This window comes from Nerophis lumbriciformis, linkage group LG05, assembly GCF_033978685.3.
Source record: "Nerophis lumbriciformis linkage group LG05, RoL_Nlum_v2.1, whole genome shotgun sequence".
NCBI lineage: Eukaryota > Metazoa > Chordata > Actinopteri > Syngnathiformes > Syngnathidae > Nerophis > Nerophis lumbriciformis.
This window is the reverse complement of record NC_084552.2, coordinates 31,414,683-31,428,054: the sequence shown is the minus strand read 5'-3', so window position 1 is coordinate 31,428,054 and position 13,372 is coordinate 31,414,683. Positions and strand designations below refer to the sequence as shown.

The following is a 13,372-nucleotide window of genomic DNA, read 5'->3' as shown; positions in this document are numbered from 1 at the left end:
AGTGAAGTGAAGTGAAGTGAATTACATTTATATAGCGCTTTTTCTCAAGTGACTCAAAGCGCTTTACATAGTGAAACCCAATATCTAAGTTACATTTAAACCAGTGTGGGTGGCACTGGGAGCAGGTGGGTAAAGTGTCTTGCCCAAGGACACAACGGCAGTGACTAGGATGGCGGAAGCGGGGATCGAACCTGGAACCCTCAAGTTGCTGGCACGGCCACTCTACCAACAGAGCTATACCGCCCCACACAGTAAGACGTCTGAGTGTGAGCAAATATCTCCTGCTGACTTTATTATTCTTGTTTACTCTGTGTTATTGTCACTAGTAGATTTAGTTCTTGGGGAGAAAGGTGCTCCCCTAGTGGAGGAAACACTGCATTTTCTCTGGTATTGGCTGTCACAAAACGACGACCTGCTTAGCACACGGTCTGCTTTCGGGTTCAAATCTCTGCCGGAGCATCTCTGTGTGAAGCCATGCATGGTCTCCCACATCCCAACTAGATGCATGTGAAGCCGAGCCTAATGGTTCTTGTGCCCTGTCATTTTCTGGCACACACACACACACGCGCATATCATCGGAGGGCACGTAGAGGACACGCACAGGTGACAATGTTAGCTCACACGCCAAATGCGAGCGCACTCGAGCAATACACTGTGCTTTGTTGACACACAAACAAGCTGCTTATTCACGCCATGTGGCGCGTGCATTCCTGCCACACTTTGAGCCGGGAGAAGTCTGTTGTTAAATTCCTCTCACTTGGCCCGCTGCCTCTGTACTGCAGCATTGAGGGCTTCTCTTGTGTGTGTGTGTGTGTGTCGCCAGTATGCCCGGTACACGCCATCATGGAGGCAACATCTGCTTTCTGGACAATTCCCCTCCTCTTTCGGCGTCCCTCCACCCCTGACCCTCTTGCTACCCCCTCCCCTTTCATTCCACTGTGATGGGAATCTGCTCCCAATGAGATCATATAAACACCAGCCTCATGACTTTGTCCTCATGCTCACACTGCAGAGAGACGTGTGTGTGTGTGTGTGTGTGTGTGTGTGTGTGTGTGTGTGTGTGTGTGTGTGTGTGTGTGTGTGTGTGTGTGTGTGTTGCACATGATAAAAAGAACCTTTGGAAAATTCTCTCACATTCGCAGGGAAAGTTTCTGGAGCTGCACAAACACACAGTGATGGCGCCTCTTCCTGCATTATATCACTGCTGTTACTCAATCCCCCGGATTCCTGCGGTGACTGTTATTATTCACCACTTGGAAGATGCACTTTGCTTTAAAAAGGCTGTAATTGGACCGAATGATTATATTCATGCGCGTTCATGTCTTTGATCTTTGAAGCTAAAATATGTTAGTGTCACAATCTCACACGACAGTTTGGATTGTATTATCAGCTTCCGTATTTATTTCCTCTTATTTTTGTTTTCCACTTCCTGTCTGCGTCTGCCACTTCTCTTGTCTGAGCGCCGGCACCCTTACCCTTGTTTGCTTCCATGCCGCATAGCTTTCCCTATGCTTCCTGTGCACTTCCCTGCTGCACTATTATTCATTTATTTTCAAAACACATTTGACCTGCACTTCGCCTGTCGTCTCTACGTTCTGAAGTCCAGACAAACGACGCCCGAGCTAGACCGCAACATGTTCGTAGTTTGAGTTTGAGTTTATTTCAAACATGCATGCATGCATACAACATGGTCCATCCCAATTTCCAGTTTCTCTATTCAACATGTTTGAAAAGGAGTAGGAAGATGCAGAGTTGATTTAATCCTACACCTTTTTCCTTTACATAGCAGTTGCTAAAACTTTTGTTCACTTCCTGTTCTCAATTTATTCACAATATACTCCATAAGTAATAACAATAAAAATCAATAAATAATAATTGGTGAAGTAAGTTATATTTCATATGGTGAGATGAGTAAGATTATCTTGAAAATGAACAGATGGATGAGATAAATTCAGAATGTTTATCATGGTTCTTCTTCTTTGTACTTCTAGTGGCAGTAACGGAACAGCGAACAGATTTGGGAATGTCATCATAGTGTCGGCCACTCAGCGGTCCGGTGGGTTGCCGTAGAAACAGGAATGGTCAAGTAAGTTGCATGGATGTTGCCAGTGCAGGTGTGCTGTTTTAAATGTAACAGTGAAGATTGTATACTAAAAACCACTTCACCGTAAAAAAAAAAAAAGTGACTTTAGTTTTACCCTGGGACATCAGTAAGAGGGGTGGGTTCAATGCTGAGGCAGGGGCAACTTTAATAGCCATTTAACCTCATTCTCACCTATTCGAAAATGTCTTGTTTGATGCACACGTACAGGTTATCTCAACTTCGGTACCATTAATTCTATAGGCCAGTGGTTCTCAACCTTTTTTCAGTGATGTACCCCCTGTGAACATTTTTTTAATTCAAGTACCCCCTAATCAGAGCATTGCATTTTTGGTTAAAAAAAAGAGGTAAAGAAGTAAAATACAGCACTATGTCATCAGTTTCTGATTTATTAAATTGTATAACAGTGCAAAATATTGCTCATTTGTAGTGTTCTTTCTTGAACTATTTGGGAAAAAAGATATAAAAATAACTAAAAACTTGTTGAAAAATAAACAAGTGATTAAATTATAAATAAAGATGTCTACACATAGAAGTAATCATCAACTTAAAGTGCCCTCTTTGGGGATTGTAATAGAGATCCATCTGGATTCATGAACTTCATTCTAAACATTTCTTCTCAAAAAAAGAAATCTTTAACATCAATATTTATGGAACATGTCCACAACAAATCTAGCTGTCAACACTGAATATTGCATTGTTGCATTGTAATTAATGGAATAGCCTATGTGATTTGTGATTTGATGTTCAGTTTATGAATTTACATTCATTTTTTGTTGAAGTATTATTCAATAAATATATTTATAAAGGATTTTTGAATTGTTGCTATTATTAGAATATTTAAAAAAATCTCACGTACCCCTTGGCATACCTTCAAGTACCCCCAGGGGTATGCCTACCCCCATTTGAGAACCACTGCTATAGGGGATGATATCATATAATAATGCTTATTATGACACTTGGTAATCTAAGGGCTCAAAATAAGGAGACTAGAAAGAAAGAAAGAAAGAGTCTCATGCTCTCAGTAAAAACCCAGCGGTGAGGCATTCACTGACAGTGGGGGCTGGTGGATATTTGACAGCTTGTGAGAAACCAGTGAGTTATGTGGAGGGTAAACTAAGGCAGGAGCAGGAATTACAACATGCAGGGGCGGCAGAGTCACGAGATTGACGGTCACGGTGGGAACGAGGGCGGGCGGCTAAAGAGAGGTAAACGACGCCCATGATTAGCTTCACGAGAATGTGAATCAAGCATGTGACCGTGAGATGGCGAGCGTTGGGCCGGGTCACACCCACTTGTGTGATGTCACAGCAGGTGGCCCGCGCTGGTCGGCGTTCTTCTCTGAGCGATGGATTTTGGAATGTGAGGCTCTAGGCTACAGGCAATAGAGAAATTCAACCTGTTAAGTTGGTTTGCGGGTCAGAGGAACATGTGGCTTCTCCGAGAATCAATTTAAGGGAGCAGGAAACAATAATATTTTGGTTCCTGTTCACATTCTTGGGATGCTAGCAGCAGGATTTGTGGCCTCCTATACACCCATCTTCAATTTCTTTTCATAATAATAATTACACATGGACATCTTTCAGGATATTCACGCTTACAGGACAATAATAAGGACAGATGCGCAAATACATGCGATATAAAGCACTAAAGTCCAAAAAAGTCTTCTACACTAAGGGGCCGACTCTCCTGTGTGATTAAGTAACCCCGTTTCCATATGAGTTGGGAAATTGTGTTAGATGTAAATATAAACGGAATACAATGATTTGCAAATCATTTTCAACCCATATTCAGTTGAATATGCTACAAAGACAACATATTTGATGTTCAAACTGATAAACTTTTTTTTTTTTTGCAAATAATCATTAACTTTAGAATTTGATGCCAGCAACACGTGACAAAGAAGTTGGGAAAGGTGGCAATAAATACTAATAAAGTTGAGGAATGCTCATCAAACACTTATTTGGAACATCCCACATGGGAAAAAGCAAATTGAGAACAGGTGGGTGCCATGATTGGGTATAAAAGTAGATTCCATGAAATGCTCAGTCATTCACAAACAAGGATGGGGCGAGGGTCACCACTTTGTCAACAAATGCGTGAGCAAATTGTTGAACAGTTTAAGAAAAACTTTCTCAACCAGCTATTGCAAGGAATTTAGGGATTTCACCATCTACGGTCTGTAATATCATCAAAGGGTTCAGAGAATCTGGAGAAATCACTGCACGTAAGCAGCTAAGCCTGTGACCTTCGATCCCTCAGGCTGTACTGCATCAACAAGCGACATCAGTGTGTAAAGGATATCACCACATGGGCTCAGGAACACTTTAGAAATCCACTGTCAGTAACAACAGTTGGTCGCTACATCTGTAAGTGCAAGTTAAAACTCTCCTATGCGAAGCGAAAAGCGTTTATCAACAACACCCAGAAACGCTGTCGGCTTCGCTGGGCCTGAGCTCATCTAAGATGGACTGATACAAAGTGGAAAAGTGTTCTGTGGTCTGACGAGTCCACATTTCAAATTGTTTTTGGAAACTGTGGACGTTGTGTCCTCCGGACCAAAGAGGAAAAGAACCATCCGGATTGTTATAGGCTCAAAGTTCAAAAGCCAGCATCTGTGATGGTATGGGGGTGTATTAGTGCCCAAGACATGGGTAACTTACACATCTGTGAAGGCGCCATTAATGCTGAAAGGAACATACAGGATTTGGAGCAACATATGTTGCCATCCAAGCAACGTTACCATGGACGCCCCTGCTTATTTCAGCAAGACAATGCCAAGCCACGTGTTACATCAACGTGGCTTCATAGTAAAAGAGTGCGGGTACTAGACTGGCCTGCCTGTAGTCCAGACCTGTCTCCCATTGAAAATGTGTGGCGCATTATGAAGCCTAAAATACCACAACAGAGACCCCCGGACTGTTGAACAACTTAAGCTGTACATCAAGCAAGAATGGGAAAGAATTCCACCTGAGAAGCTTAAAAAATGTGTCTCCTCTTTTCCCAAACGTTTACTGAGTGTTGTTAAAAGGTAAGGCCATGTAACACAGTGGTGAACATGCCCTTTCCCAACTACTTTGGCACGTGTTGCAGCCATGAAATTCTAAGTTAATTATTATTTGCAAAAAAAAATAAAGTTTATGAGTTTGAACATCAAATATCTTGTCTTTGTAGTGCATTCAATTGAATATGGGTTAAAAAGGATTTGCAAATCATTGTATTCCGTTTATATTTACATCTAACATAATTTCCCAACTCATATGAAAACAGGGTTTGTATATATACACACACACACACATATATATATATATACACACACACACACACACGTATATATATATATATATATATATATATATATATATATATATATATATATATATATATATATATATATATATACTGTATATATACATATATATATATATATACACACACATGTATATATATATATATATATATATATATATATATATATATATATATATATATATATATATATATATATATATATATATATATATATATATATATATACATATGCACATGTATAAATAAATATATATACACATGTGCACATACACACATGTGTAAATATGGCGGCCATGCTTTTCAACCAATCGTCCAATGTGCTTGGCAGCCCCCTAAAGATGTGTACCTAATTTCATGGTGATTTGCCTAAACATCATAAAGTTACATGGGTTATTATTATGGAGCGCTGTGAACTGAAGTCAATGTACTTGTCTCTCACACACACACACAAATGTGGCACATAAATACCAATGTGTGTGAAAAATTATGTCACTGCATTGCATCTTTGTTTAGACAATAGGGAGGAGGCGAGTGAAGGGGGTGGTGATAAAATAATGACGATCTATCGATTACTTAACTGCGGGCATCTTCTGCCCACATGACCCACTTTGCTGCCGCCACAAGCCCACACGTGTGTGTTGTGTAAAATCGTATGCACATAGGTTATGAAGTCATGAGCTGTGTTTTCTATTATTTTCCTCTCCTCTTTCAAGTTCTACATCTGGTCTGTGTTTGGATGGATGTTCTGCTGTCACACTTCATGCACATATTTGCTCAGCATTCAAGCTGTAACTCTCACAGGGAAAAACCCCAAAACTATGTTTCCTACATGCACAGTTGCGTCGAGTTATGGTGGTCATTGTTTATTTGTGCTGGACTTGCTTTATAAAGTTACTTTGAGGAACATCACATATTTCCACTTGCAGTCTTTGTGTTTAACATGCTGATGTTTATATTTTGTCATGTTTAGGGGTCACTACGTTTCTAATTAATAGAGAAAAAATAGTGATTGTGTAATTATAGATTTGATTATAATTATTAAGATTATTAAATTATGTTAAGTTTTACTTCCTGTTTCCCTCCTGTCTCTCTTACCTGTCTCTGATTAGCAATGTGGGCACACCTGTTCCAGATTGCCAATCAATATGCCATCTCTGCCCTTCAGACACGGCTGGATTATTGCTTTGAAAACTATCAGCATGCTTGTTTATGCTTACTGTGCACTTCCTTGCTGCACTATTCTTTTCTTTTGTGAGGAATTAAACTTATTTTTACCTGCACTCCGTCTTCTGTCTCTGCACAACAATGCCGAGAAACCTAACAAAAATGGGGTTAAAGCAAAACAAAACGTAAGACTTGCGCAGTGTCCGACATATGGAAAATTAGAATAGAATGTCATTTAAAAAAAATACATGTATTTAAAAAAAGCTGGATTTAAATAATGGAAAGTTAAAATAGAGAGATTAAAGATGAATTAATATTTTAAAAATATTAAAATTATAATTCAAACAATTAAAAAAGGTTCATGAATAAATAAGTAAATACTAATGGACAAAAAATAATACACAAAACGGATAGCTATAATTCATAAATACACCATATTGCCAAAAGTATTTGGCCACCCATTCAAATGATCTGAATCAGGTGTCCTAATCACTTGGCCCGGCCACAGTTGTGTAAAATGAAGCACTTAGGTATGGAAACTGTTTCTACAAACATTTGTGAAAGAATGGGCCGCTCTTAGGAGTTCAGTGATTTCCAGCGTGGAACTGTCATAGGATGCCACCTGTGCAACAAATCCAGTCGTGAAATTTCCTCGCTACTAAATATTCCAAAGTCAACTGTCGGCTTCATTATAAGAAAATTGAAAAGTTTGGGAACAACAGCAACTCAGCCACGAAGGGGTAGGCCATGTAAACTGACAGAGAGGGGTCAGCGGATGCTGAAGCGCATAGTGCAAACACTTTCTGCACAGTCAGTTGCTACAGAGCTCCAAACTTCATGTGACCTTCCAATTAGCCCACGTACAGTACGCAGAGAGCTTCATGGAATGGGTTTCCATGGCCGATAGCTGCATCTAAGCCATACATCACCAGGTCCAATGCAAAGCATCGGATGCAGTGGTGTAAAGCACGTCGCCACTGGACTCTAGAGCAGTGGAGACGCCTTCTCTGGAGTAATGAATCACGTTTTTCCATCTGGCAATCTGATGGACGAGTCTGGGTTTGGAGGTTGCCAGGAGAACGCTACATTTCGGATTGCATTGTGCGGAGTGTGAAATTTGGTGGAGGAGGAATTATGTTGTGGGGTTGTTTTTCAGGAGTTGGGCTTGGCCCCTTAGTTCCAGTGAAAGGAACTTTGAATGCTCCAGGATACCAAAACATTTTGGACAATTCCATGCTCCCAACCTTGTGGGAACAGTTTGGAGCGGGCCCCTTCCTCTTCCAACATGACTGTGCACCAGTGCACAAAGCAAGGTCCATAAAAACAGGGATGACAGAGTCTGGTGTGGATGAACTTGACTGGCTTGCACAGAGTCCTGACCTGAACCCGATAGAACACTTTTGGGATGAATTAGAACGGAGACTGAGAGCCAGGCCTTCTCGACCAACATCAGTGTGTGATCTCACCAATGCGCTTTCAGAAGAATGGTCGAAAATTCCTATAAACACACTGCGCAACCTTGTGGACAGCCTTCCCAGAAGAGTTGAAGCTGTAATATCGACATCATATTGAACCCAATGGCAGTGTTTTTCCACCTTTTTGGAGCCAAGGCACATTTTTGTTCATTGAAAAAATGCAGAGGCACACCACCAGCATAAAACATTAAAAATATAAACTCTGTAGTTGATATTGACAGTAAAAAGTAATTGTTGAATATTAATTCAAACCATAACCAACCATGCATCACTGTAGCTCTTGTCTCAAAGTAAGTGTCACGACCTGTCACGTCACGCCGTGAGTTTTTTGGTGTTTTCCTGTGTGTAGTGTTTTAGTTCTTGTCTTGCACTCCTATTTTGGTGGCTTTTCCTGTTTTGTTAGTATTTACCTGTGGCAGTTTCATGTCTTCCTTTGAGCGCTATTCCCCGCACCTGCTTAGTTTTAGGAATCAAGACTATTTCAGTTGTGCGAACGCTATCCTTCTTTGTGTGGAAATTGTTGATTGTCATGTCATATACGGATGTACTTTGTGGACACTGTCTGCTCCACACGCTGTAAGTCTTTGCTGTCGTCCAGCATTCTGTTTGTGTTTACTTTGTAGCCAGTTCAGATTTAGTTTTGTTTTCCGTAGCCATCCCTAAGCCTCAATGCCTTTTTTAGGGGCACTCGCCTTTTGTTTATTTTTGGTTAAAGCATTAGATACGACGTTTACAAAGCAATTAGCTTCCACCTACTGATATGGAAGAGTATTACACGGTTACTCTGCCGAGCTCTAGACAGCACCGACACTCAACAATGGCACTTTATTTGCAGATTATAATTACTAGTTTGCATAAAAAAATATATATCAAATAGGTGAAATTACATAAACTCCCACGGCAAACTAGTGGTTGAAAAACACTGCCCTAGGGGTTAGGAATGGGATGGCATTTCAAGTTCATATTTGGCAATATAGTGTAACTGCTGAATGTATATCAAACATCCATCCATCCATTTTCTACCGCTTCTTCCTTTCGGGGTTGCGAGGGGCGCTGGAGCTTATCTCAGCTACAATCGGGCGGAAGGCGGAGTGCACCCTGGACAAGTCTCCACCTCATCACAGGGCCAATACAGATAGACAGATAACATTCACGCTCACATTCACACACTAGGGCCAATTTTAAGTGTTGCCAAGGTGCATGTCTTTGGAAGTGGGAGGAAGCCGGAGTACCCGGAGGGAACCCACGCAGTCACGGGGAGGACATGCAAACTCCACACAGAAAGATCCCGAGCGCAGGTTCGAACCCAGGACCTTCGTATTGTGAGGCAGACGCACTAACCCCTCCTCCACCGTGCTGCCTGTATATCAAACAATAACCTATTAATAATGATCAAAGATATTGTTAAAATACCTGCAGTTAAGGTGGAAAACTCCACTTGAAGTGAATTATATTTATATAGCGCTTTTCTCTAGTGACTCAAAGCGCTTTACATAGTGAAACCCAATATCTAAGTTACATTTAAACCAGTGTGGGTGGCACTGGGAGCAGGTGGGTAGAGTGTCTTGCCCAAGGACACAACGGAAGCGACTACGATGGCGGAAGCGGGGATCGAACCTGGAACCCTCAAGTTGCTGGCACGGCCACTCTACCAACCGAGCTATACCGCCCCACACAGTAAGACGTCTGCTAATATTAGTGCTGGAAGCTCCTGGTTGGTTGGCAGCGTTTACAGCACATTTGAATGTCAACTTGCAGGTGTGTAAAAGTAAACTAACCAGCTGGCCAGCCAGCAATCTAGCCAATAGCAAGAGAGAAAAAGAAGGCGAACCTGCACTTCATATTAGTCACTAATTATGATTACAAATCATGTAAGTAAGTTTGCATTAGAAGCTGTCAACCTCCTCACACCCTCATTTCAAGCTCACGCATGCACGACGCAAAATCTGGAAAAAGTTGAGCTTCAACTTCCCAGCCTGCTCTTACATCTTGGCGGGGGCTTGCTGACCATCTCGCTGACGCACCTCCGGAGGCGGCACACCCGGTCCTCCAGCGCACGGGAGCGGCGGCACACGGACACCAGCTCGCCCTCCAGATCCTCCAGGATGCCCACCGAGTGGCGGGACAGGTCCGAGAGCTGGCGGAGCACCGAGGCCAAGGTGACGGCGCACACATCCGCCAGGTCCGCGAACGCCTCCGGCAGCCTCCCTCCTCCTCCTCCGCCGGGTGTGGGTCTGCACACATCCCTCGGCAGGACCGTCCGCTTGCAAAAAGGCATACTTGCTCGTGTTATCTCCCAGCAGACAGAAAGACGGACGAAACAAAACTCCGCAGGTGGTCAAGTTATATCCCTGCCATCCGTCTCCCTCGCGCCGGCGCACGGACGCATGCTCCGGGTCTTGGAGGGTCAAAAAGTCCGCTTCGGTAGGTGCGCTTCGGAGCTGGCTGCGCGTCGTGCGTCCTCATTGCCGAGCTTCTTTTTTTTTTTTTTTTTTTTTTTAGCCCAAAGCTGTCTTCAGCTGGTCGTGAAGACGTCAAAGCTTTCAAATTCCGGTGGATCCTTTCAAAATTAAAGCCTCAACGGACGAGTTCACATAATGCATATTAAAAGAAACACATAATACTTTTTATCATAGTTACACATTTATCATGTTTGCTCACCATTTTCTAATGCATAATGTGGCAGAAAAGCAATTCCACTGTTATTGCATTTTTAGGGCTGTCAAAAACAAGTTGAGAATAACATTAAATACCCCTTTGTATATGGGCAGACTTTTTATAGATATTTTTGTGTATTATTCTTTTTTTTTTTTGTTTATAGGCAGATTAATCACGTAATTATTACTTTTTGGTTGTTTGTGTTGGCCCTGCGATGAGGTGGCGACTTGCCTTCCGCCCGAATGCAGCTGAGATAGGCTCCAGCACCCCCCGCGACCTTGAACGGGACAAGCGGTAGAAAATGGATGGATGGATACAGTTATGATACATCACATTTTTTTTCATTTCTTTGTCATCCCCAAAAAGAAGTCAGAAGAAGCAAAGCTTATGTAATCCTACTCCTTCCACATCATTAGCAATTACTAATACATGTTTACATGTACATGTTTGATGCTAAGATGAATATTATGTTGTGAAGTTGTATTTTATTTTTTATATTGCATACTTGCCAACCCTCCCGGATTTTCCGGGAGACTCCCAAAATTCAGCGCCTTTCCTGAAAACCTCCCGGGACACATTTTCTCCCGAAATTCAGGCGGACTTAGGTCCATGCGGACCTGAGTCTGCTTTCCCACAATATAAACAGCGTACCTGCCCAATCACGTTATAACTGTAGAATGATGGAGGGCGAGTTCTTGGTTTCTTATGTGGGTTTATTGTTAGGCAGTTTCATTAACGTCCTCCCAGCGCAGCAACAACACACAACAACAGCAGTCACGTTTTCGTCTACCGTAAAGCAGTTCGTCTGCCGTAAACAGCAATGTTGTGACACTCTTAAACAGGACAATACTGCCATCTAGTGCATTTGATGAAAGCACAGCAATGCATCATCAGAGAGGGTGTTCAGCATGGTTAGAAAAATAGTGACAGAGAATAGAACAAGGATGGACAATTCAACCCTTAACTCAACAATGAGTAGATGAGTGTATATGTGTAAATAAATGAACACTGAAATTCAAGTAGTTATTTTATTTATATATATATATATAATTTAAAAAATATATATTTATAGCTATAATTCACTGAAAGTCAAGTATTTCTTGTATGTATATATATATATAGGTTTATACTTGTATAGCGCTTTTCTACCTTCAAGGTACTCAAAGCGCTTTGACAGTATTTCCACATTCACACACACATTCACACACTGATGGCGGCAGCTGCCATGCAAGGCGCTAACCAGCACCCATCAGGAGCAAGGGTGAAGTGTCTTGCCCAAGGACACAACGGACGTGACTAGGATGGCAGAAGGTAGGGATTGAACCCCAGTAACCAGCAACCCTCCGATTGCTGGCACGGCCACTCTACCAACTTTGCCACGCCGTCCCCATATATATATGTATGTATGTATGTATATGTATATATATATATATATATATATATATTGTCAAGTATTTCTTGTATATATATATATATATATATATATATATGAAATACTTGACTTGGTGAATTCTAGCTGTAAATAAATATACTCCCCCCTCTTAACCACGCCCCCAACTACACCCCGCTCCCATCCACGCCCCCCGCACCCCCACCTCCCGAAATCGGAGGTCTCAAGGTTGGCAAGTATGTCATATTGTATACATATTGTGTGCTTTTTCTCTCTTCCTTTTCTTTATCTTTTAAATTGTAATTTTACTGCCCTTTTTACATCATGGCCAGGGGACTGCAGATGAAAACTAGCCTTCTGGCTCATTCTGGCTTTTTTGTAGTAATGTAGTCGTGTGTTTTATGAAATTGCACTGTCCCCTTTGAAATAAACTAATCTTAATCTTAATGTTTACTTCCTGTTCTCAATTTGTAACACAATTTACATCAAGGATTTCGAAATACGATAGTTCTCCTAGTCGTTAGGTCAGTTATGATTCACTTAATGAGATGAAAAATGTTATGTTCAACAAGTTGAAGATGTTTAATTCGTAAATAAAAAGAGAATACAACGATTTGCAAATCATTTTCAAATTATATTCAATTGAATAGACTGCAAAGACAAGATATTTAATGTTCGAACTGAGAAACTTAATTTTTTTTGCAAATAATCATTAACTTACAATTTAATGGCTGCAAGACATTGCAAAAAAGTTGGCACAGGGGCATTTTTACCACTGTGTTACATGGCTTTTCCTTTTAAAAACACTCGGTAAACATTTGGGAACAGAGGAGACCCATTCTTGCTTGATGTACAGCCTAAGTTGTTCAACAGTCCGGGGTCTCCGTTGTGGTATTTTAGGCTTCATATTGCGCCACACATTTTCAATGGGAGACAGGTTTGGACTACAGGAAGGCCAGTCTAGTACCCGCACTCTTTTACTATGAAGCCACGCTGTTGTAACACGTGGCTTGGCATTGTCTTGCTGAAATAAGCAGGGGCGTCCATGGTAACGTTGCTTGGATGGCAACATATGTTGCTCCAAAACCTGTATGTACCTTTCAGCATTAATGGCGCCTTCACAGATGTGTAAGTTACCCATGTCTTGGGCACTAATACACCCCCATACCATCACAGATGCTGGCTTTTCAACTTTGCGCCTATAACAATCCGGATGGTTCTTTTTCTCTTTGGTCCGGAGGACACGACGTCCACAGTTTCCAAAAACAATTT

General features: G+C 41.5%; 1 protein-coding gene across 1 annotated transcript in view; it reads right to left on the bottom strand.

The window, feature by feature from the left end:
* Positions 1–10,766, bottom strand: part of nhsl2 (NHS-like 2) — a 105,705-nt gene extending 94,939 nt beyond the window's left edge. Inside the window, exon 1 of the mRNA XM_061960886.2 lies at positions 10,039–10,766. Coding sequence (XP_061816870.1) covers positions 10,039–10,330 — 292 coding nt within the window. The 5' untranslated portion in view covers positions 10,331–10,766. The remainder of the gene's footprint in view (positions 1–10,038) is intronic.
* Between the last annotated feature and the right edge of the window lie 2,606 nt (positions 10,767–13,372).